Here is a 26,824-nt window from a genome sequence, read left to right as displayed (position 1 = left end):
TTTTAAATTTTATTTTTCCTAGGAGAAAAATAATTTTTTAAAAATTATTTCCTATGAGGTGGAAAATAATTTAAAATAAATCAAGACGTGCACGCGGCAGAGTAGGCAACAGACTGCAAAAGCAATTCAAAATTTCATGCTAAATGCCTTCCTTAAAAAATTATCCTAAATTTTAAGAATGAAGAACAAAAAAATCCTCGAATTACAACCATTCATTCAGTGACCATTCAAAGTTACTATGGCAAAGTTATAAAGTTACTTGCTCATTTAATTGTTGTTAGTTGCGAAGTCATATCCGACCCATCGCAACCCCATGGACAACGTTCTTCCAGACCTTCCTGTCCTCTACTACCTTCTGGGGTCCATTTAAGCTCACGCCTACTGCTTCAGTGACTCTATCCAGCCACCTCATTCTCTGTCGTCCCATTCTTCTCTTGCCGTCAAGCTTTCCCAGCATTAGGCTCTTCTCCAGTGAGTCCTTCCTTCTCATTAGGTTGCCAAAATATTTGAGTTTCAACTTCAGGATCTGGCCTTCTAAAGAGCAGTCACGGTTGATCTCCTCTAGGACTGACCAGTTTGATTGCCTTCAAGGGACTTGCAGGAGTCTTCTCCAGCACCATAATTCAAAGCTTCAATTCTCTGGCGCTCAGCCTTTCTAATGCTCATTTAATAAGCATGGCAAAAAAAGTCATAAACTTTGGTGCGATTTATTTAACAACTGCCTTGCTTAGCAAGCAAAATTCTGGTCCCAATTGGACTTGTAAATCAAGGACGTTATGTAGTACTTTTTTAAATATAATCTCTATGGTAGCTGGGACTCAAAAACAGAACAACTGAAAAGTTTCAGAAAACCTTCAGGCATCTTATTCTTAAATCATTCAGGGTTTAATAGTTAGCATTATTGTTTCGTATTATATTTACAGCCTCTTCAACAAAGGATGTATAAACTTCCTACATAGCCATTGTTAATAATGGGATGTTGCATTCTGGATTAATTATAGTCCTGAATTCTTCAAAAGCAGCCCTAACTTGATTATATTGCAATAATTTAGGAGTGATTCAAATAAGTCATGTGTCATTTTGGTCAAACTGAAATGGTTGACATAATATCTTAGCTGAATAAAGCATTCCAGCCGAAAGTTGAGATCTGGGCATCCAAAATCAATTTTTGATGAAGAACAATTGGATAATTTTCATGAAAACTTTGTCATCTGCGAATGAGAAAGCTTTAATTTAGAATTGATCTTGTGTGAAACAAGAGCACTATGAGTATTCAATAAGGCATCAGAATTATCATCAGTGATGCCCTCGATGTGATGTCCCGTTGCCTGAAAGCGGTCCGGGAATGGATGGGGAGGAACAGGCTTCAACTCAACCCAGACAAGACTGAATGGCTGTACATACCGGCAAGCCAGGATACTCAGAACATTCCATCCCTTAACATCGGGGATGAGTTATTACCCCCTGTTGATAGGGCCCGCAACCTGGGTGTCCTCCTAGACTCACAGCTATCCTTGGAAGATCACATAGGAGCTGTGACCAAGGGGGCCTTCTCCCGGGTTCGACTGGTGCGCCAACTACGACCTTATCTGGACCTGGATGCCTTACGTACAGTCACACATGCACTTGTGACCTCTCGCCTTGACTACTGTAACGCTCTCTACATGGGGCTGCCCTTGAGAGCCACTCGGAAGCTTCAACTGGTGCAGAGTGCAGCTGCACGGACACTTTTGGGGGCCTCCCGATACTCCCATATCACACCTCTCCTCCGTGAGCTGCACTGGCTTCCGGTTGCCTTCCGAGTGAAATTCAAGGTGCTAACAATGACATACAAAGCCCTTCATGGCATGGGTCCGGACTACCTACGGGAGCACCTTCTGCCAACGTCAACACCCCTCCGTCCTGTGCGCTCCCACAGAGAGGGCCTCCTCAGGGTGCCACCGCTCAAAGAATGTCGGCTGGTGGCCCCCAGGGGGAGGGCATTCTCAGTGGGTGCGCCAACCCTCTGGAACTGCTTGCCTACCGAAATCCGGATGGCCCCCGACCTCCGCACCTTCCGGCGTGACTTAAAAACTTACCTGTTCCAGCAGTCCGGCCTGGCCTGATAGCTCTTGGGGTCTCAGTTGTTTTTACTACTGTTTTTTACTATTGTTCAACTGTATACCTACCTTACTCTGTACACCACCCCGAGTCCCTCGGGAGAAGGGCGGTATACAAAAACAAACAAACAAATAAATAAATAAATAAATAAAAACAAAAATGAAATTGTCTCAAAACTGTCTGTACTTCAACAGAGGAGTGGGAAAAAGAAGTACAGTATCTGCGCACACGCATGGACATCCGAACATCAGATATATGTATTCATAATTCTTCTGCAGATGATAAGCAAGACAGAGAACTAATAGGAACAGAGAATAGTTTACCTTACCTTTGTGATTATCTCAACATACATCTATAATAATAATAATAATAATAATAATAATAATAATAATAATAATAATAATAATAATAATAATAATAATAATAATAATAATAATAATAATAATAATAAGAAGAAGAAGAAGAAGAAGAAGAAGAAGAAGAAGAAGAAGAAGAAGAAGAAGAAGAAGAAGAAGAAGAAGAAGTTGGAAGGGACCTTGGAGGTTATCTAGTCCAACCCCCTGCTCAGGCAGGAAACCCTATACCATTTCAGGCAAATGGCTGGCCAGTCTCTTCTTAAAAACCTCCAGTGTTGGAGCATTCACCACCTCTGGAGGCAGGTTGTTCCACTGGTTAATTGTTCTAACTGTCAGGAAGTTTCTCCTTAGTTTGTTTGTTTTGTTTTGTTTTATTTAATTTATATACCACCCTTCTCCCTGGGGACTCAGGGCGGTTCACAGGGCATATAAATAAAAATACAATACTATACAAAAGTTAAAACAAAGATTAAATCAATGCCCAATTAAAAAACAATAATGCAATCTAAAATGACAATTTAAAACACAGCTCCCCCATCAGGCCAGACCGGCCAATTCAAACAAATGGGTCTTCAGACCACGACGGAAAGTTCGGAGGTCCGATGCCGTCCGGAGCTCCACCGGCAGTTGGTTCCACAAAGCCGGGACACCCACAGAGAAGGCTCTCCCCCTGGGGGCCGCCAGTCGACATTCCCTGACCGGAGGCACCCTGAGGAGGCCCTCTCTGTGGGAACGCACAGGGCGGAGGGGAGTTGAAGCCGGCAGTTCTAGATTGCTTCTCTCCTTGACTAGTTTCCATCCATTGCTTCTTGTCCTGCTTTCAGGTGCTTTGGAGAATAGCTTGACTCCCTCTTCTTTGTGGCACCCCCTAAGATATTGGAACACTGCTATCATGTCACCCCTCACCCTTCTCTTTGTTAAACTACACATATTTTTTATTTTTTTATTTTAATTCCATTTATATCCCGCCCTTCTCCGAAGACTCAGGGCGGCTTACAAGCTTAGCAGTAGCCTTCATTCTATGTATATGGGCTTTCACACAAACCCAAAGCAGCATTATTACAAAGTCAGCTTATTGCCCCCAACAATCTGGGTCCTCATTTTACCTACCTCGGAAGGATGGAAGGCTGAGTCAACCTTGAGCCTGGTGGGATGCGAACCTGCACTAATTGCAGGCAGCTGGTGTTACTTAAGGAGGCATTAGCCCACTGCTCCACCAAGGCTCAATACCCAATTCCAGCAACCGTTCCCTATATGTTTTAGCCTCCAGTCCCCCAATAATCTTTGTTGCTCTTCTCTGTACCCTTTCTAGAGTCTCGACATCTTTTTTTACATCGTGGTGACCAAAACTGGATGCAGTATTTCAGGTGTGGCCTTACCAAAGCATTGTAAAGTGGTATTAGTACTTCACGTGATCTTGATTCTATCCCTCTGTTAATGCAGCCTAGCACTGTGTTGGCTTTTTTGGCAGCTGCAGCACACTGCTGGCTCATATTGAAGTGATTGTCTACTAGGACTCCGAGATCCCTCTCACAGTTACTACTATTGAGCAAGGTACCACCTATACTATACCTGTGCATTTGATTTTTCCTGCCTAAATGTAGAACCTTACTTTTTTCACCATTGAATTTCATTTTGTTAGATAGCGCCCAGCGTTCGAGTCTGTCCAGATCCTCCTGTATTTTAAGCCTATCTTCTGGAGTATTAGTTATTCCTGCCAGCTTTTTTCAACTGTCGTTTCTTAAAATTGAGGGATCTTGTTTAAAGAGAAAATAATTTAAGAGATATGGAAAAAACCGCTTTAGAGATAATTTGCTCAGATAAAACAGTCGTGTGAGAAATGGAATCCTTTGCAGAGCCTCTCCTTCCAAATATGTCAATCAGTTTTCATTAATGTAGATTTCCCAATCTGACACCCTCCAAATAAAGATTAAAACTTGCACAATCGCCTGGCTGGCTGGGGCTTCTAGGAGTTGGGGTTTGGGACATCTGGACAGAGCCATGTTGGAGAAAAATCCAACAGAGATGAAAATCCTTGTACAACCAGCTTGGCTAGGCTCTCTTTTATTTTCCAACAAATGGTAAACTCTGCCAAAGCAGACAGTAGTAACCTCCACTCTGCAGGGAAGGCTCTTTAATATGCAGCATCCTTTATGCAGCCCAGTGATTTTATGATTAAAAAAAAGTAAATGCATTTTCTTTTTACAATTTAATGCAGATAAAGATACAGATAATGCTCCTGGTTGCATAATCAACCATTTACCTGGGTAAGTGCAGCTGTGATCTATCCCACAGAGGAAGAAAAATAGTTCATTTGGATCCATAATGCTATTTAAATTTAGGTGTAATTAAAACTATCCATTGACTGTTACTAAAGTTTTAAAGTTTTATAAGGAAGCCTTTCCAAAAAATGATGTAGTTACTCTTAATAATATGATTTTAAAAGGAAACGGTTTCAAGATAACTTACCTGCAGCATGGTTTTATTTAAATTTTAATTCAGATTGTTTTTAAAAGCAGAGAAGCAGTATGGCAAGGGTACAATGGAAAGAATTAAGCTATCTTAATTTTTAATTGAATAATTAGTACTAGATAGGGATTGGATTTTAATCCTACAATTGCAGCCCTCATATCTTCTTTTTTAAAATGTCCACTACAATTGTAGGATTAAAATCCAATCCCTTTTTACACGCATCATGCAACATGTTAAAATTAAGAGTTGAGGTTACCTTGCAGTCACCATTTTGACTTTTTTGAGTTCCTCTATGTAGTTTACTAGTTCACAAAACTGAACACTGATAAAGAGAAAGACAAGGCATTGGGCAAACTATATATAATATTCTGAATAAATACCATAATGGAGCAAAAGCAGAAGGCAAACTACATATAACATTTTAAATAAATCCAATAAGGGATGAATTAAAAGTTTTTTCCATTGGTTTTAGGCAAAATTTATTACACATGCTTAGATTTTTATGATCTTCAGTACGACCTCTAAAGCACTAGAAAAGGATAATGCAATTCATGCCTGTTGTTTCATTAATCCAGTTTATACCAAATAAAGTTATAATAAGTAAGGTATGCTGGTTTTAGGACACATTCTGTCAATCCTTCCACCATGATAAATAAATCCTGGTTTATAACGTTGTGTTGTGCAAAGCCACCAATAGTTAACAAACTGTAAGCAAACCTTGACTGAACCATGGGGTGCTTTCATGAATATACATAATGTATATGGATTGCTTACGGTTTGAGACACTATTGTAATTCACCAATATGGCTTAGTATTACCATACTTCTAGCTTGTTCAGCTAAAATTCCTGAATTAATCCTGCTTTAATATGCATGATCTCTGGAAGTAAGTCCCCCTGAACTCAACAGGTCAGTGTTGATAGTAAGAATACATTGCTATAGATTGTTAAAAGAAAAAAAAATACCGGTATGCACATTTTTATTCTAGTTGTTTTAAAAAAATAGCTGTAAGTACTGATTCCCTTTTAAAACCAAGAGAGCCAGTTTGGTCTGGTGCAGGGTGTCAAACTGCCGGCCCATGGGCCGGATGCGTCATGTGAAAGCCATGCCCACCCCATTGCTGGCAATACGTTGCGCGACGTCACAAGTTTGACATGTCTGGTCTAGTGGCTAAGGCACCAGGCTAGAAAGTGGGAGGTTATGAATTCAAGTCTCACCTTAACCAGGAAAGCCATCCCTGTGAGTTTGGCCCAATCACTTTTTCTCTGGCCAACCCACTTTACAGGGTTGTTGTGGAGAAAATAGGAGGAGGATGTGTTGAATATGTTCGCCCCCTTGAGTTATTTGTAAAAATAATAATGGTGGGATACAAATCAATCAATCAATCAATAAAACAGCATGATATCTATTGCTACAAATCTAGTTACCTGTGTTGTTTTAATTTTTTAAAAGTGTCAGTAGCTATTGCAGGTGACAATTATAAACATTCCATGGAAATTTGTACCCCCTATTATCAGAAAAGTCAACTGACAGCTATGGAGAACATACCTGATTAACTGATTAATTTAAAAATCAGTTATTGATTCTGATATGTACTGTCTACTACAGACATGTCAAACACAAGGCCCGGGGCCCGGATCCGGCCCACGAAGTGGTTTCATGTGGCCCATGAAGCCATCCTGGAAACAGTGAGGGAACGGCCCCCACTGCCTTGGCCTTGGCCCAGAGACCCTCCTTCTGCCAGAGACCCTCAGATCTGTCCCACTCCTGCCCGGGCCCCCATAGGCACCCTTGATGCGAACGATGTAGAGCTGGCCACACCCACCCAGTAGGCCATACGCACTCTAGCCACTCCCACCCAGTAGGCCATACACACTCTAGCCACGCCCACCCAGTAGGCCACACCCACTGTGGCCATACCCACCCGGCCCCCTGAGGGCAACCGCAATGCTGATGCGGCCCTCAATGAAATTGAGCTTGACACCCCTGGTCTACTAGTTGTTCGTATATGTAACATGCTTTGCCCAACCGATTAAATAAAACCTATATAACCAGTAATCAGTAATATAAGAATGAAAATGAATGCATGCCTTCTAGACACTCTGCATCTGAAATTAGAATAGACAGCACACAGCTTTCCCATTTATTCTCTATATTTTGAAAGTGATTCCACTGGGCATAAGAAAGGTATATCACAGGACTTTGATCATACTCATGCTGATAACCTTCCAACTAGGCTATAGAGATCCTGTCACTGCTGGGAATTGCACTCCTACCTTCATTCCTCCAGACTATCAAGTGTGAGAAATTCTAGAGTCCTATTTTTATTTCTCTCCTTTTTTTATTAATAATTTTATTGATGTTTGTAACATAGTAAAAACTGATACAAACTAAACTAGAAGAAAAAGAGAAATCCGAATACACAGAAGATGTAGAAAAAAGAAAAGAAAAAGAAATAAGTAGAAAAGAAAAAAGCAAGCAAGATGATAATAAAAACGTGCTCCCGACCCTTATGACAGCAAGCATTAGTTATTATATTAATTTTTCATCCTCTTTTAAAATTGCAGATAAAGAAAACTCTTCTCCACGTAGGCTCAAGTTTTATCTATATGCAGTCCAGAAATCATCATCTTTTCCTTCCTGCTTCAGCAAAAAAATCATTAGGAGTTACCAGAAATATCTAACAAATAGTTTATTCCTGGTCAAATGGTCCAACTTTATATTCCCTTTTTTTTGCTCCATACAATCTTGACCTTTAAATCATTTCTCCAGCAATGCAAGATTTGATCTTTATCCCTCTTTGGCATTTAAAAGGAGTCTTCAAAGCTTTCACCAGCCTAATGTTTGTTTTTTGTCGGGTTAGGGAGGGGGGCGGGAAAAGAATATGGTTGCTCGGGAAAGGCAGGCCTTCCAGCTACCATAACGCAGGCCAGGCCTACGACCATTCGCGATGGTGAAAAACGAGGACCAGTCGCCGACAAAACCCAGTGGCGAACTGACGAACAGCCTATTCCCAGGATGGTGGGGAATGGCAGAAGGTGCACAAACAGAGGGCCGTATCGTCACCGGGAGTGTCATCTCCGCTCTGTACAAGCGGTGAGACGCTCCGACCCTCTGTACTTCCCCGGAGGACCCGGGAGCGAAGGTGTGCAGCCTCCTATGCTAAGGCTGGTCTACCTGAATGCCAGGTCCGTAGCTAACAAGGCTCACCTCGTTCGTGACCTAGTGGAGAGCGAGCACGCGGACCTGGCTTGCATCACGGAAACCTGGCTGGGCCCAGAGGGTGGTGTCCCTCTGGTTGACCTCTGCCCACCAGGTTTCCAGGTGCTGCACCAGCCTCGGACCCATGGGAGGGGCGGGGGAGTGGCAGTTATCATCAGGGAATCCCTTAGCCCGCGAGAGACCACCGTCCCTCAGATGGTCGGGTGTGAGTCTCTCCTACTGAGATATGGCCCGGGGGCACAGTTGGGCCTGCTGCTGGCGTACCTACCACCTAATCGTGCAGCGGCAGCCCTGCCCGAGCTACTCGATGTCCTCTCAGGGTTGGTGGTTGAATTCCCAAAACTCATGGTCTTGGGCGACTTTAACCTACCGTCCCTGGGAGGATCGTCCGAACTGGCTCGGGAGTTCATGGCTTCCATGGCGGCCATGGACCTGTCACAAATAATTTCTGGACCGACTCATGAGAGAGGCCACACCCCAGACTTGGTGTTCTTGTCTGGACGGTGGCGTGATGATATCGGTGGGGGTGCCACGACTGTTGCGCCCCTGTCATGGACCGATCATCACCTCCTACGGCTAGACTTCCCCTTTGCCACCCCCCGCCGTGGGTGCACGGTGCCAACCAGATGGTACCGCCCTAGGCGCCTAATGGACCCTGATAGGTTCCAGGCAGCGCTTGGGGACGCACATGCACTCCCTGCTCACAGCTTGGCGGATGCCTTAGTGGAAGCCTGGGAAAAGGCAGCCACGGAGGCTCTGGACCGAGTTGTACCCCTGCGGCCTCTGACCCGGCGCAGATCCCAGCGAGCCCCATGGTTCACCGCGGAGCTCCGGGAGATGAAGCGTCGGAGACGGGGCCTAGAGAGCCGTTGGAGATCCAGTCGATCCGAATCCGACCGATTGCGATTAAGAATCCTCACCAGGTCTTATCTCTCTGCGATAAGGGTGGCAAAATCCAACTACTTTTCCACCCTCATCGCGTCCGCAGATAATCGCCCGGCTGCCTTGTTCAGGGTGACTCGCTCCCTACTGAACCAAGAGGTGAGGGAGGAACCCTTGCAGGGTCGAGCCGACGAATTCGGTCAATATCTGCTGGATAAAATTGCTCGGATTCGAACCGGCCTGGACTCCAACTGGGCTGAGTTGGAAGAACAAGACATGGACAGTCTTGTTGACGTCATCTGGGAGGAATTTGATCCTGTGACTCCTAAGGAAGTGGACAGGATTATGAGGAGGTTGAGCTCCTCCACATGCTTACTGGACCCGTGCCCTTCCTGGCTGGCTTATGCGGCTCGAGAGGGGACACGAGGCTGGTTCCTGGCGGTCATCTCTGCTTCTCTGAGTGAGGGTCACTTCCCCACCGCCTTGAAGGAGGCGGTGGTGAGACCTCTCCTCAAGAAGCCCACCTTGGACCCATCCTCATTGAATAACTTTCGTCCAGTCTCCAATCTTTGCTTCCTTGCGAAGGTTGTTGAGAGTGTGGTGGCGCACCAACTTCCTCAGGTCCTGGATGAAGCGGTTTATCTAGACCCGTACCAATCGGGCTTCAGGCCGGGCTACAGCACGGAGACGGCATTGGTCGCTCTGATGAATGATCTCTGGAGAGCCCAGGACAGGGGCCATTCCTCTGTCCTAGTCTTATTAGACCTTTCGGCGGCTTTCGATACCATCGACCATGGTATCTTGCTGCGACGCCTCAGGGGACTGGGAGTGGGAGGCACGGTTCTGCGTTGGTTCTCCTCCTTTCTCCAGGGTCGCTCGCAGTCGGTGCTGGCAGGGGGACAGAGGTCGACCCCGAGGCCTCTCGTTTGCGGAGTCCCTCAGGGGTCGGTCCTCTCGCCTCTCCTGTTCAACATCTACATGAAACCGCTGGGTGAGATCATTCGCAGCTTTGGAGTAGGGTACCATCAGTATGCTGATGACACCCAGCTTTTCATCTCAACTCCAAACAACATCAGTGATGCCATCGACGTGATGTCCCGCTGCCTGAAAGCGGTCCGGGAATGGATGGGGAGGAACAGGCTTCAACTGAACCCGGACAAGACTGAATGGCTATATGTACCGGCAAGCCAGGATACTCAGAGCATCCCATCCCTTAACATCGGGGATGAGTTACTACCCCCTGTTGATAGGGCCCGCAACCTGGGTGTCCTCCTAGACTCACAGCTCTCCCTGGAATTTAATTTTAATTTAATTTTAATTCCATTTATATCCCGCCCTTCTCCGAAGACTCAGGGCGGCTTACAAGCTTAGCAGTAGCCTTCATTCTATGTATATGCCTGCTTATTAGGGCTTTCACACACACCCCCAAGCGGCATTATTACAAAGTCAGCTTAATTGCCCCCAACAATCTGGGTCCTCATTTTACCTACCTCGGAAGGATGGAAGGCTGAGTCAACCTTGAGCCTGGTGGGATGCGAACCTGCACTAATTGCAGGCAGCTGGTGTTACTTAAGGAGGCATTAGCCCACTGCTCCACCAAGGCTCTTTTTAAGATCACATAGGAGCTGTGACCAAGGGGGCCTTCTCCCGGGTTCGACTGGTGCGCCAACTACGGCCTTATCTGGACCTGGATGCCTTACGTACAATCACCCATGCCCTTGTGACCTCTCGCCTAGACTACTGTAACGCTCTCTACATGGGGCTGCCCTTGAGATCCACTCGGAAGCTTCAACTGGTGCAAAGTGCAGCGGCACGGACACTTTTGGGAGCCTCCCGATACTCCCATATTACACCTCTCGTCTGTGCGCTGCACTGGCTTCCGGTTGCCTTCCGAGTGAAGTTCAAGGTGCTAACAATGACATACAAAGCCCTACATGGCATGGGTCCGGACTACCTACGGGAGCACCTTCTGCCAATGTCAACACCCCACCGCCCTGTGCGCTCCCACAGAGAGGGCCTCCTCAGGGTGCCACTGCTCAAGGAATGTCGGCTGGTGGCCCCCAGGGGAAGGGCATTCTCAGTGGGTGCGCCAGCCCTCTGGAACTGCTTACCAACTGAAATCCGGATGGCCCCCGACCTCCGCACCTTCCGGCGCGACTTAAAGACTTACCTATTCCAGCAGTCCGGCCTGGCCTGATAGCTCTGATAGCTCTGATAGCTCTAATTGGGGTCCCAGTTTGTTCTGTTTTGATTATTGTTTTTCAATACTGTTTCATTATGTTGCCTATCTTACTCTGTACACCGCCCCGAGTCCCTCGGGAGAAGGGCGGTTTATAAAAACAAATAAATAAAATAAATAAAATAATAAATAAATGTGTAAATCCCTTAAAGAGGCATCGTTCAAATTTTCTTGTCTCAGCTCTTGTATGTCCAGATACTTTTCTTGGTTTGTCTTTTGTACTCCCATTTTGGTAATCTCAATTTTGTTATCTTCTGTGTCTTTTAACTCTACTATGCCAGTGTGAGGTAAAACTTTTTAAAAGTTTTAAAAAAGTTTTTCTTATCATCTTCAAAAAATTATCCATTAAAATCTGTATCCCTAATTCTGACATCTTAGTTATTAATATTTCACTCCATGTTTTATTTTATTTTATTTTATTTTAAAAAAACCTCTTTAAGATAATGAAAAGTTATAACCTGCTTACCCATTTAACTCTTTACTTCCTGGTCCTTTAGTTTCACCTTCATCTTCCTTTAGTCCTATCTTACAACCTTCATCAAAACTGAGTTCCTAATATGGATTTCGTTCCATTTCAGTTGTTTCTCATGAGTACATTACATGCCTGATTTTCAAAGTTGGCAGCAAAAATAACCAATATTCCAAAACTGTGTGGTCTCTTAGTCTAGTTAAAACTCTTAAACTAAGTCTTTTATTTTTGCTTTTTCCCCAATTTTACATTATTTAAAATTCTTAATTCTCTATTTAAAATTTCTTAAATTTGAGGAAGGTAAAACTCACCAGTTGTAAAATTAAACTCATTGTTTTAAAGGTCTCTAATATCCTTAAGGTGGTTAAACTGTTTGGAAGTGTGTTCTGTTGGTGTGTCTGGCTGAGTTAGTGTACTTATGAAAGGCTCTGTTCCCAAAGGAGCTTTTTCAAAAGGCAACTGGACTTTCTTTTTCTTGAAGTTGTTTCGCTTCTCACCCAAGAAGCTTCTTCAGTTCTGACTGAAGGGCTCTGCTGTTTCTGAGAACAAAGATGTAGTCTCCCTTGGCTCCTCCAACTCAAGACCTATAGGAGGCCACTGTTTTCTGATCTTCCAGTCAGAGCACTCATGGGTGATCTTCCAATCTCTCCTTGGGAAACATTCAGAGGACCACTCTACTCGCTGACCTCTTATACTTCACAGCGGCTGTCATCTCTGCTCACAATCCAAAGTAATGTTACAGATAAAAGATGGGGAGGGAAGGAGCAGGAGGGGGGTTTTCTCTTAATTCAACAAGCATCTCCAGTATGATACTTCGCCATTGGGGTCACAAGCCACCTGGCTGAACCTGGTCTTCAGGCCCTTACAGAAGGTCAGAAAGGGGGAAGCCACAGCAGAGAAGGCTCTTCTCTTGGACCACGCCATTAGAAATTCCAACTGATGGGGCCCCGCAGCATGCCCTCTCTGCCAGTGAAGATGGGTTGGGCCAGTCCCATTGGAGTGAGATGCTTACTCAAACAACTTGGAACCATGCCATGCAGGACATTAAACACCTTGAATTGCACGCAGAAACTGCCTGCACTACCACACTCTACGCCAGTTGAATGCTCTTCAAGGGTAGGCCCATGTAAAGTACATTGCAGTAGTCCAAACATGAGATGATCAAGGCTTGAGTGACTGAAGGCAGGGATTCCCGATCCAGGAAAGACCACAACTGGTGCACAACAGAAGTTGTGCAAAGGCTCTCCTTGCCGTAACTGCCACCTATTCTTGTGAGTCCAAGTTGCAAACCAGCTGTATCTGGGGTAGTACAACCCCATCCAGAACTAAAGTTGTTAAAGTTCCGGATCTTGAAGTTCCAGGCCCCTATTTGGTCTTGTCAAGGTTCAGCTGAACATCGTTGCCTCCCATCCAGCCCCTGTAAGGCATGGCAAGAAAGCAGCAATAGCATCACTTAGATCACCAGGGGTGGAAATATAAAGTTGAGCATCATCAGCATATTCATGATACCTTAACCCGTGGTAGCAAATGATCTCAACCAGAAGCTTCATGCAGAGGTTAAAGGGAGGTATGGATTATGTTACATGTTATGATGAACCCCAACAATATTCTGGAGTGAAGAGCAGAAGCAAAATTTGAACTTGTAAAAATCCAATTACTGAAAAGTGTTTCTTCAAAAAAGCTGGAGGGATAGGAGGTGAAGATATTTGAATGTTCTATTAATTAATGTTGTCTCCCTGGCAGCATCTGATCTATGAAAAACTATTTGCAATCCATACCAGATCTTAGCAGTAGAATCATTAACAGCAAGAATCAGAAGCATAATAATAACTGGCAGCTGTGATTTCACATATAATCATGATCATAGGTTCTTGTGAAGAAATGTTGAAGGCCAACATCAGCTGAAGATTTCTCATTTTTGTGGATATAATAATCATAGTAGCATAATTTCTTATTTTTCATTTTCCCATGCACTCAACATACTTGTAAACCCACTTAACAGATGTGTCCCGAGTGAATGCATTTCCAATTCATTTAGAAGAAAAGAATTAGACCTGGTGAATTATAAAATGGTCACATTTTTAAACAGTAGATAGCCATGTTTCTTACAAATGCTGTGCTAAAACTCACCTTTCAGTGATAATGGTATTCAGTTTAATTAGACATAATCTTTGCAGTCTTCTTTTGCTATTAATTTATATAAAGATAAACTTAAGCATATTGTGTACTTTCATTATCATATACAGTAATTGTTATTTTAATTTCACATTGTAAGCAATATAATACAGTACATATTTTTTACTTTTCACATTAGTGAACAATTATTTCTACTGCCTCCTCTAATAATCTACCTGCCCACAGAGGCCAAATTATTAATGCTTTGTTATTATTACTATGGTCATGTTGTGTGTGTCAATAAAACTGGTCAGAGAAAGTGATCTGAATTCACAAACTAAGCCATGTTGTGTAACTCAGCAAATATTATTTGAGAGCAAAATGGAGAATGGAGAATTAAATTAGGCAGATATATGACTAGTAACTTCCATTTGAATATGAGCTTGATTTAATATAGTTTCCCCAAGTTTAGAGGGTGGGGCAGTGGCTCAGTGGTTAAGACTCTGGGCTTTTCAGTCGGAAAGCCAGTAGCCTAGATTCGAGACCTGAGCGCTACATGATGGGGTGAGTTCCCGTCCTCCTCCAGCTTCTGCCAACCTAGCAGTTCGAAAACATGCAAATAAAAAAATAGAGGGAGTAAATAAATACATAAGACTAGATAAATAGGTACCACTTTGGTGGGAAGGTAACAGTGCTCTGTCATATCATATGACCGCAAAAATATCTTTGGACAGTGATGGCTCAATGGCTTTGAAATGGAGATGAGTACCACCACCACCCCTACAGTTGGCAATGACTGGTGAAGTAAAATCTGTAGAGACTCGTTTTTATATCCCAAGTTTAAGCTGAACAATTCTTTAAAAATTAGAAGGAAGAACATTACTAATTTCCCCTGTATCTGTATCAATTATGGGGTAGTAGAGGTTGTTCTTGGGTTGAAAACTTGGGTTGAAACTAAACATTAAGAAAACCAAGATCATGGCATCTGGCCCTCTCAATTCCTGGCAAATAGATGGGGAAGAAATGGAGGTAGTGACAGATTTTATTTTCCTGGGCTCCAAGATCACTGCAGATGGGGACTGTAGCCAAGAAATTAAAAGACGCTTGCTCCTCGGGAGGAAAGCCATGGCAAATCTAGACAGCACACTAAAAAAGCAGAGACATCACCCTGTCAACAAAAGTGCGTATAGTCAAGGCGATGGTCTTCCCAGTTGCAATGTATGGCAGTGAAAGCTGGACCATAAGAAAGGCTGAGCGCCAAAGAATTGAAGCCTTTGAACTATGGTGCTGGAGAAGACTCCTGCGAGTCCCTTGGACTGCAAGGCGATCAAACCGGTCAGTCCTAGAGGAGATCAACCCTGACTGCTCTTTAGAAGGCCAGATCCTGAAGCTAAAACTCAAATACTTTGGCCATCTAATGAGAAGGAAGGACTCACTGGAGAAGAGCCTAATGCTGGGAAAGATTGAGGGCAAGAGAAGAAGGGGACGACAGAGAATGAGGTGGCTGGATGGAGTCACTGAAGCAGTAGGCGTGAGCTTAAATGGACCCCAGAAGGTGGTAGAGGACAGGAAGGCCTGGAGGAACATTGTCCATAGGGTTGCGATGGGTCGGACACGACTTCGCAACTAACAACAACAACAGAGGTTGTTCTGTATTTTCTTCTAAAACATTAATAATTTTATTTTGTAGTATGGTTAGATTTCAGCAATACTGAGCAATAAGCATTATTAATAAAGTATTTCATGAAACTGTGCAGAATATGGTTATATAGGAATATATAAATTAAAGTTGGATGGACAATTTAGCTAATATTGTCCATCCAACTTTAATTTTACAATAATATAGTATTTTTAAGTCTCCTGTGGCTTGTAGGATTCAATAGCACATCAATCTTTTATCATTCCAGATCATATAGCAGTTCAGGGGCATCTTTTGAATGAACATTTTATCCTGCTGAATCTAATGCAATTACAAGTATAATTTCTGGGTTTTACATTAAAATAACACCCCAGAATTTCTATAAAAGATTGTGCAACATATAGAATCCTACGTACATAAAATTGGAAAGGCCATTTTAACGTGCAATTGCATAGCTCTTAGTTGTGATAACAAAATTAATGAAGATTTTCCTCAGCTCCCATCATCTGAATCAGAAAAGAGGCCTTTTATCTTTATTTCAATGTGAAATCTGGATCTACCAGCATTATGTAATCTGGAAAGTATCTTCAAAGAGTGACTTCGGTGGACTTATTCAGGTGCTTTACCCTTTGCAAAAAAATACAACCTTACAGTTATTCAGTCATTTATACTTTGCCATCAATGTTTGTGTCACTAAGCTTTTCAGTTTCTGATGTAAAATATTTCTTGGTACATGAAATCCCTGGGTGTAGTTTTCAGTGGAATTTACCGGTATCTCATATGTAAATAAAATTCAAACAAAATATAAAAATTCACAGCATTGAACAAAAGATAAAAGCATGACGTTGAATCTCTATAGTACTAGCAGATATTCTTCTTGGTTTCACATTTGCTGTTAAATAAACATTTGAAATGGACATAATTTCAAGGCTGCCTTTAAGTTCTTTCAATAAGAATTCACTCATTTGAATCACTGTTCTTCACAGTCTGTGAATTTTCTCTTGGTTAAACAAGGTATGTTACTGTTGTGTTAACTTACATAGCTACTTGGTTTTTTTTGGGGGGGGAGGGCTTGTTTTTCCTGTAATACAGTGTTTAAGTTTCCTTATTTGTGACTGCAGAGAAACTACCTCTTAATATGTGCACTATTGTCAAATGCTTACCAAAATTGCCATTATCTGCACTACAACAGAGACACTGCAGATTAAGTAGATAGCTTTTTTTATAAAAGAAAAAAAAGTATTCTGATAATCATTAAAAATAGTATGCCGTTTGAAAAAAAAGCCAAACCATGATGAAGGTAAAAAACCATTGATGCCAATAATGGTACTTTCCTGCCACATTAGTCACCAATACTGTTGAAGAAAACAACAGGCATATTTATTTTTGACAAATAAGAGAAAGAGAACTAGGAAGCATTAATGGTTCAGTTTATTGTGAAAAATATTCTAAAAGAGTCTGCTTTCTGGTATGTTCTACCAGAAAAAAAATTAACACGGAAACATTCTAATTTCCATACATATTCAAAGTTTGGGTATTGCTGTAGCAGCAAGTGAATTTTCTCCGTGGATGGTGGTATATAAAGGGAATGTTATTTGAAGGAAGATGCACAATTCTTGCAGATGACTGCATCAATAAATTACAGTAGCTTAGCCTTCATGTATCCAGGTTAAGAAACATTTCTCATACTCTGTTTAAATCTCCTTAATTTTCCTCTTATTGGCATCCAATCTGATGTACATGATTGATAGAATACAAATGAGTACATAAAAATGCAATGATGAAACAAACAAACCACCATTAAGAAAATTTAAATTTATTCAAACTGGCAAGAAAAACATTGGGCCTTTAAATGGGGAAAAGTATGAAAGGAATGCTCAAGAGGAATAGGAGATGCAGAAATCGAGTGAATTCTTTATATTACTGAATTATTGCAGGAAACAAAATACAAATACCTAAGCCTGTACTGATTTTCTCAAGGAGACAACTGGGACAATTAAAGTCAATTAAAGTTGTAAGAGAAGAACTTGAAAGATCACACGGGAGCAAAGAACTGGTCCTGGTGGCATCTGTCTGAGATTTCCTTAAGAACTCAAAATTGCTGACCTCTTAATAAAATTATATAACTTGTCCCTCAGTTATACTAGAAGATCAGAAAATAGCCAACATTAAACTAGTTTTTTAACATAGACACAGGGGACATCCCAGAAACTGTAGCTCAACTTCACAGGAATATCACCAAGCGCAGAGAGAAATAAGCCTGGCTAAGACAAATCAGCTTGGATTCTGCAAAGGTAAATTCAGATACTTGGACTTTCAACAAGCTTTTGAGAATTTAATCAAAGATTCTTCTGCTGTTATTGGCTAAGTCATACTTAAAATCTGAAAACAGATTACAAATAAGTGGACAATTTTCTCAATGGAGACAGATAACAAGCTCCTCAGTGATCAGTGAGAATTTTACCCTTTTTCATAAATTATCTTAAGTTAGTGATAGGCCAGATGATATGGCCCCAGTTTGGGAAAACATTTCTCTACATACCATTTCTCTACATACTTGCAGGGAACAACAATCAGAGAATATAAAGTAAGATATGGTTGGCGAATGTGAGAAATAAAATGCTGATTAAAACGCTCCAACAGGACTATTTTCATTTCCAAACTGGCTGTTTCCTGTGAGGAAAATATGTTCAATTTATATTTCTGATTGATTGGCACCATGATATTAAAAAAGGTGGGTGCCTCAAACATGAAAATATAAATATTGACAAAAAAGTAATAGGCAAAAAACCCTATTTATTTGATCTCAATCTGACTTTCTGCAAATTTCAGAACATGACAGTTATTTTTTTTCTCAATTTACTTTCCTCTGTTGTCTCTTACCATATCATGTGCTATTCCAGAGAAGCTTCCTTTGAGTCTGAGTTTCAAGATCTGGGAAGGGGGAAGCTTAATTATTTTCTTTTAGCACAAGTGAATTATTTCAGTCATATGGCCATATATGAATTGTTGCAACAGTAAACCCATTAAGCCAATATATAGTAACTAACCAGGTTTCATGACACCAGGTCCTTGAAACTTAATGTAGAAATCAATAAACAGCAAAAACACACACACACACACAAAACACAAAACCCATTTATTTACCTCACATTATAAAACATATTTTCAAATCCAAATATGCCACACTATCCGGCACATTTACTAAGGATACAAGTAAGAACACTATCCTATAAAACTCACAAGCATTTTTTTTGCCTTAGGAGCTAAATAAAATACTAAATATTCAAATTAGGTAACATAGCCATAAGTTCATTTCCAAAGGTAGAGAATAAAGAGTATGTGTTACTAGCATACTAATATTTCCCTGCAAATGTGTTTCTTCTTGAAATATTCTGAATCTAGTAAAAAGAAATATTATTCCTACTCCTGGAAAAACAGAAGCTTATCCTAAAATGGAGGTTCACGAATGGAAACGACAGAAATGGTAGAGTAGCTGGTCTACTGGAATTTATGATAATGGGATTAAACTATTTCACATAAAAGATTCACATTAAAAAAGCATTTTAGGATGAATAAATTTTAAATTTCGATCCAAAAACAGAAAACAACATGTTAAAAACTAAAGAACTTGATTACCGTATATTTTTGGGATATCTTCTGTAAGGCCTGGATCAAACCAATTAGTCCAAAGTCATCTGAAACACTGATTGGCTTTTTAATGAAAGTAACTAATAAAATATCTACCAAATCATAAGCCACCTTGGAATTATATATATGAAAGATCTTCCACCAGATTAATATTCTGGTATCATTTGTACATAATTTTCAACTTGTAACAGAAAGGTTACTAACAGAGTTATTGAGAGCCAGTTTAGAATACTGGTCAAAGCATAAGTCTAGAAATCGACAGACTATCAGTTCTAGTCCCACCTTAGGCATGAAGCCAATTGGTTGATTTGGGGTTAGTCAGTCTCTCTCAGTCCTAGGAAGCAGGCAATGGCTTGTTTGTAAATAGTTGCAAGCTGAACTTCCATTTAAACCACTCCCCCTTTCTACACTATTATCTGATAAGGCTACAGTACTGGTGCATTGATCTCTTTGGTTCTAACCTTCATTAATTTTAGAGATCCCTGAAGATGGAACAACTTTGGTGCCAGCTAATTAAATGCTCTCTAGAGTTTCTCTCCATGCATTTTACTAGGCTGAAATGAACTCTTTTTCTTTCAATGCAATCTACAAAGATTTTTTCCCCTAGCTATTACTAATTAAATGATGCTATAAGAATTTCTATTACATTTTTAAACATCAGGGAAACAAAACTGCACATTAAAATTCAGGTAAACACTCCAAAAAGGGGAAAAATCTTTTTTTCACATTTTGTTAGTAGCTGGCATCCCTTCACATATAGCTTAAATTGTCCTTTCATCTCAACCTGTGTATTTAATACTGCCCTGAATAACGCTAACGAAATACTGGAAGAAGCTGTCAGCTTTTGAGCACCTTCAAGACTGTACAAACTAAAAACACTTTAGTATGAAAGTCTACCTGCCACAGTATATTTTTTATGCACAACAATAATTCAGGAAAGGAGAATATACAGTGACTTAAAGTACCCTTACTAATTAAAAGTATCCAAAAACAACAAACTTGCCTTCACATTCATATTGAGCTGGAAACGAGACAATCACAATTTTAGCAGCCTGTTTATGAAATTTATTTTTTACTTTGTTAAGATAAAAATGAGAGCTATTTGGGAACATGGAGAGTTAATTAATGGTAAAGGATCTTTGTGTGTGTGTGTGTGTGTGAGAGAGAGAGAGAGAGAGAGAGAGAGAGAGAGAGAGAGAGAGAGAGAGAGAGAGAGAGAGAGAGAGAGAGAGAGAGAAGCAATGGAGAAAATAATCTTGAGTTGCATACATGGAGGGAATCTTTCCAAACTATGATCCATTGCTGAAAGATCACCTTATCCCACCAAAACAACCAGTTAAAATATAATCTGAATAAATTAATAATTATTGTTAGGCTTCCCATTTATCGTATCTCAACATCAATGAATGAAAAATAATAGAGAAATACATAGTGGCATAGAATGTAGTGAGAAGTATGTGGCAGTGTAAGAACTTTGATGATATTTTGCCGTCAATCCTAAAAAAATCTTATTATTGGATTCTTAAAAATGCTAGTTTGGGCTTTTCTGTCAGCATATATGAATATAATTAGTAAATTCTTAATTTTGTTACAGTTTACATTACAAAAGTGACTATAGTACATGCCTCTTAACTATCTCTGAGAAACATACAATATAGATAGTGTAATGACAGAAGCATTTCATTTTGCAGGATCATATCACTCTGCAGAACCATCAAATGTCTGATAATGGCTCAACAAGCTAGAATTTTGTTACTTTGCTAGACTGTGGTCACACATTAGCCATATACAGCATCTCCACAGTTAATATTTTAAGAATAAGCCTCCCAAAATTTCCATTTCCAACACAAGCTGTGCATTTGTGTGTCCTATGAGCAGCATTTGGCTTCCTTCTAATTTTGCTGCAAAGTCAGAGCATTGTTTAATACCACCCTAAAGGAAGAAAAGTTATTTATCTGAGAAAGCAAAAAATATCCGGCGTTACTAACAAAACAAGAACTAAGGGAGAAAAATCAAGAGTGAACAAATGTTTAATGGTTTGGCAAGACATGTGTGGTCATTTTCTTCACACACGGAGCTCGGTTACTATTTGGCAGTTCAGCAAATGGCTCACAAACAGAATAAATTTCTGTCTGACTCTGCTGTCTCTGTGAGGCCAAGACTGAAACAGCAATATATGGAACATGGCAGAAGAGTCAACATGGCCCACAAAACATGACTGCCTTGTACTTTGATCTAAAACTCATACATTGGAGTCCTACTCTACTCTAAACTCCACTAGGCATTTTTGGCAAATTGTTATATCCAGCTCTTTTATATAGAAATGAGGAATGGTTGCACAGTGGTTGGAATGCAGTATTGCAGGCTAATTCTGTTGACTGCCAATAGTTCGATTCTCACCGACTCAAGGTTGACTTCCATCCATGGCCATGGACTACAAAACTCACAATTTAAATCATAACATTTCTTCAAGTCTTTGTAGACCCCTGATGATGACATTGCCCCCCCAGGGGTCCACAGACCACAGGTTGAGAAACACTGGATTAGAGCTTATGATATAAGAAAATACCAGTTACAACTCCCTCCTTTTACTTATTAGGGCTACATTTTAACATTTTTCTTGCCTTAACATTCATGCAACATACAAATCCATACTGTAAAAAAAAAACCTAACATTTTTTTCAATCAATGAATGTATGAATTTATTGTCAGTTCTATTTCAAAATCCTGTCTTTCCTGAGCTACATTTCCTTTCTCTTCTCCTGCTATTGCCCACTATTAACTTTCACACAATCAACTTAGGGTGTAGCGAACTTTTACGCTCTGTATAGTGCTGTGTAAGCTAGTGATACTTTACAAAAAAAGCTTTATTAAGCACATATTGTCCTTTCAAATTTAGCTCCTTTGGGAGCATCTAAAGACATATAACATTTATTCAAAAAGTTGTAGAAGAAGCTTCAAAATCCCTTTTTCCCCCTCATCTTTCTCTTCATGACCAGAAAAAAAACCCCAATCTCTACCTAAGCCATTTTAATTTCATTATTTTTTGTTTAAATCACACGTGGGTTGTATTACTTCAATTTTTGAATCTTATATAGTTTGTTCCGCAATATTGGCCTAAGAGGTTATAAAGCACTTTCTGTTCTCTCTTTGTAACTGACCACAACAGTGCTTCCTTAAATGGCCCAACTAATTGTTCAATCTATTTTCTGCTCTTCAAATTTTACAAGGCTGCTTTAACACAAACATCTGGAGCTCAATATAACATAAGAATAGTCTACAGTATCTACCTTGGGATACTTTATCACCCCATGCTTATAAAAACACCAAAAGGCTTGAAAATTCATAAAAATCTCTAACAACCAGTACACTAATAATGTATTTTTTCTTGTGTTTCTTTCTGTATATGGCCAACTACAGTACCTGTATATCATTTGATAGTACCAACCTAAACACTTGAGTATGAAGCTATCCTGTCTACAAATTTTAAAGCATGGAAATTGGCACCTTAAACAAATGGAGTGAAGTAAACATGCAGTATTAAAATCCTTTGCATAAACATGTATGTTTGAGGATCTTAGCCAAAAAGAAAGAAAATGACAATTAGAAGATAATGGATAGGTCTTTTTTCTAGTCAAGTGCAAAAACACCAGCCAAAAAAGTGTATCTTTTTAAAACACTAATTTGAGAGATTGATTTATTGGTGACATGTACAGATTAAAAACAACAACAACCCAGTACTTTCTTGTTAAATTGGTGAAATAATTATTTGGGTCTGCAATGCAGGACTTACCGATCCTTCCCAGTTTCCTTTTTAAAGATCTCATCACAGTAGCTCATGCGTTTTTCAGTGGTCACATAGATTTTGGCCCCAGGATAACTGTCCACAGTCTTCTTCAGCATATTATATACAATGCCACTTCCATCTTTTCTCATATTTCGGAAAGGTCCCCAGATGACATAAATTGTACTATTGGTTTCCTTGAAAAAATAGTCTGCATTCTTAAGCAAAAGAGGGACGCTGGTATGGGAGACAACTCTTACTGTTGTCCTTTTCCCAACATCTTCTTCATAGCCCTTGGTGGGAGCATTATTCATTCTCCATATACAGGAAGCCTGGTCAATTTCAGATCCCACTTTCTGTTCTGTCATCTGACCTGAGTTTGAAATAATGGCACAGAGATCACACTCCAGCTGCAAAGGCTGTTTAGAAAGGAAGGGGGAAAAAATAGTCAGTCAATTTTGCCCGAGACTTGGAAGCAATTGGGGAGTAGGGGATCTAAAGATCTGGAATCAGGTTATATGGATCATGTGCATGAATAAGTACCCACCAAAGATCTCTATTGACCACTAACAACAGTTATATCAATGAGTATCAGGGACCAAACTTTTTACAAGATACCCACGACTTTCTAGAAGAAGGGCTTACATATAATCTTTTATTTAGCTTATGAATAAGTATAATGCAAAAGTCAGCAATGGGTTTAATTTAGAGGGTACCAAGTAAACTCTGACATAAAATTCTTTTTTTCAGCATCTTTTTATCCTCAGTCAGAATCTGCTGCTTAAGGTAAGCAGCTCACTTGTCTAATTGCAGCCCTGCTTGTAATGCAAAAAGGATAGCTGAAGAAAACTGCAGCGTGCACAAAAGTAGATTTAGAAAGAGCAAAACAGGAAGAAGCAACAACAGCATATTAGAGATAAAAGTCTGCCAAAGGGAATTTTGATGAAAGAAATTGTGACATGAAAGAGGCAGAATTATAGGAGATGAGCAAATGAAAAGGAAAGGCCAACAGAAAGAATTGTGGAACTATTAAGACAGGGCATAAAAGAAGCTTTCTATTATTATTATTATTATTATTATTATTATTATTATTATTATTATTATTATTATTATTATTATTATTATTATTATTAACAATAATAATAATAAATAATAAATAATAAGTAGTAGTAGTAGTAGTTGGAAGGGACCTTGGAGGTCACCTAGTCCAACCCCCTGCTCAGGCAGGAAACCCTATACCATTTCAGGCAAATGGCTGTCTAGTCTCTTCTTAAAAACCTCCAGTGTTGGAGCATTCACCACTTCTGGAGGCAGGTTGTTCCACTGGTTAATTGTTCTAACTGTCAGGAAGTTTCTCCTTAGTTCTAGGTTGCTTCTTTCCTTGACTAGCTTCCATCTGTTGCTTCTTGTTCTGCCTTCAGGTGCTTTGGAGAATAGATTGACTCCCTCTTCTTTGTGGCAGCCCCTGAGATAGGGGAACACTGCTATCATGTCACCCCTCACCCTTCTCTTCGTTAAACTACACATACCCAATTCCAGCAACCGTTCCCTATATGTTTTAGCCTCCAGTCCCCCAATCATCTTTGTTGCTTCTTTCTGAAGCATATTGGTGGTGCATTTAAAAGAGAAAAGCGAAGGTCAGCAGGTTGGAAGTTCAATGCATATAAGTAAGGTATTCTGAGACGATAAGCAACGTGGCCTGTGCACATCAATATATCACCAATCCAAATGTCATTTCACTTTGGATCAATTTGGATCACTGATTCAACTGGAATTTCTGAACTATACTGGATTTCCAAATCAGATAATTTAAGGAAGTCAAACTGATTTGGAAAGCAAATTTAATTTAGAAAAGGACCTTTCTGCAAATAGATAACTAGCCGCAGAGTCATTGGCTTAGTTTGGAAACAAGTGATTTGATGATTTAATCCAAAAAGTAAATTTGATTCAGAGGCAATCAAATAATTTTTTAACCTAAACCATCCAAATCTCAATTATTTGCACATTACTTCAGTCCTGTGCAAGCTTTCTCAAACGAAATAGTCCAGATATGGTATAATACAATTATTAGAAAACTAATCTTATTCCATATGGTATTCAAATAAATATATAGAACATAGAATAACAGAGTTGGAAGGGACCTTGGAGGTCTTCTAGTACAGCAGGAGAACCTATACCATCTGGACAAATGGTTGTCCAATCTCTTCTTGAAAACCTCCAATGTCGGAGCACCCATAGCTTCTGGAGGCAAACTATCCCATTGCTTTCACTGCCAGGCAATTTCTCCCTAATTCTAGATTCGATCTCTTTAATAACCTTTGGAGAATAGGTTAACCACTGCTTCTCTCTGGCAACCACTTAAATGTTGGAAGACTGATATCATTTATCCCTTGTTAGACTAACTAGACATACCTAGTTCCCATAACCATTCCTCATATGGTTTAACTTCCGGAGCACCTATCATCCTTGTTGTTCTTTTCTGCACTACATACGTCTAATTGAAAGAGGGCAGTTAAGAAAATAAAATAAGTTCAAAATGTTGAAGGGAGATAAAAGTGAGTGTAAATAAAATAAAACTCATTTGTTGACATAGCTATTTAATAATAGGGTGGAAATGCCACCAGCAAAATTTCACTCTCTTTTTATGTCATCACTGAACACTGCCTAAAATGTTTATTGCATTCTCTGGGATTTTAAGTCAGTCAGATAATTATTGCTTGTTTCAAAATCTCTTTTTCTATTCCAAAATGGACTGTAAAGAAGAGCAAATACATTCATTTATCTGCAGTCAATACTGCTTTGACACTAAAAATATGATATATATTAATTCACATTTTTTTCTAATGTATTTTTGACAAAATATTTATTAATTAGAGGCATAAATGAACCAAATATGTATATCCTTGATAAGAAATGGGAAGTACTGAAAGTTCAAATGATCAAGATAGATTCTATCAATCTTCTATGGTCTGTGTTATGTCTCTCTCTCTCTCTCTCTCTCTCTCTCTCTCATATATATATATATATATATATATATATATATATATATATATATATATATATATATATATATATATATATATATATATATTAGGGACGCGGTGGCTCAGTGGGTTAGGATGCTGAGCTTGTCGATCAGAAGGTCGGCAGTTTGGCGGGTCGAATCCCGAGTGCCGCGTAGCAGAGTGAGCGCCTGTTACTCGTCCCAGCTTCTGCCAACCTAGCAGTTCGAAAGCACGTAAAAATGCAAGTAGAAAAATAGGGACCAATACGGTGGGAAGGTAACAGCGTTCCGTGCGCCTTTGGCGTCTAGTCATGCCAGCCACATGACCACGGAGGCGTCCTCGGACAAATGCTGGCTCTTCGGCTTTGAAATGGAGATGAGCACCGGCCCCTAGAGTTGGAAATGACTAGCACGCATGTGCGGGGGAACCTTTACCTTTTTATATGTATATGTATATGTATATGTATATGTATATGTATATGTATATGTATATGTATATGTATATGTATATATGTATGTATGTGTGTGTGTATATATATATATATATACATACATACATACATACATACATATATATATATATATATATATATATAGGTAAAGGTAAAGTTTCCCCCGCACATGTGTGCTAGTCGTTTCCGACTCTAGGGGCCGGTGCTCATCTCCGTTTCAAAGCCGAAGAGCCAGCGTTTGTCCGAGGACATCTCCGTGGTCATGTGGCCGGCATGACTAGACGCCTAACCCACTGAGCCACCGCGTCCCTTTATATATATATATATATATATATATATATATATATATATATATATATATATATATATATATATATATATATATATATATATATATAGATAGATAGATAGATAGATAGATAGAGAGAGAGAGAGAGAGA

At 40.1% G+C, this 26,824-nt stretch overlaps 1 protein-coding gene across 1 annotated transcript in view; it reads right to left on the bottom strand.

The window, feature by feature from the left end:
- The window catches only part of ST6GALNAC3 (ST6 N-acetylgalactosaminide alpha-2,6-sialyltransferase 3), a 347,784-nt gene that overhangs the window by 100,399 nt on the left and 220,561 nt on the right, over nt 1-26,824 (bottom strand). Inside the window, exon 3 of the mRNA XM_081324950.1 lies at nt 22,938-23,347. Within this exon, the coding sequence (XP_081181076.1) occupies nt 22,938-23,347 (410 nt within the window). The remainder of the gene's footprint in view (nt 1-22,937; nt 23,348-26,824) is intronic.

Source organism: Vipera berus (genome assembly GCF_964194415.1).
Source record: "Vipera berus genome assembly, chromosome: 3".
In the NCBI taxonomy this organism is placed as follows: domain Eukaryota; kingdom Metazoa; phylum Chordata; class Lepidosauria; order Squamata; family Viperidae; genus Vipera; species Vipera berus.
The sequence above is the reverse complement of the archived record's forward strand: the minus strand, read 5'-3'. Positions and strand labels throughout refer to the sequence as shown.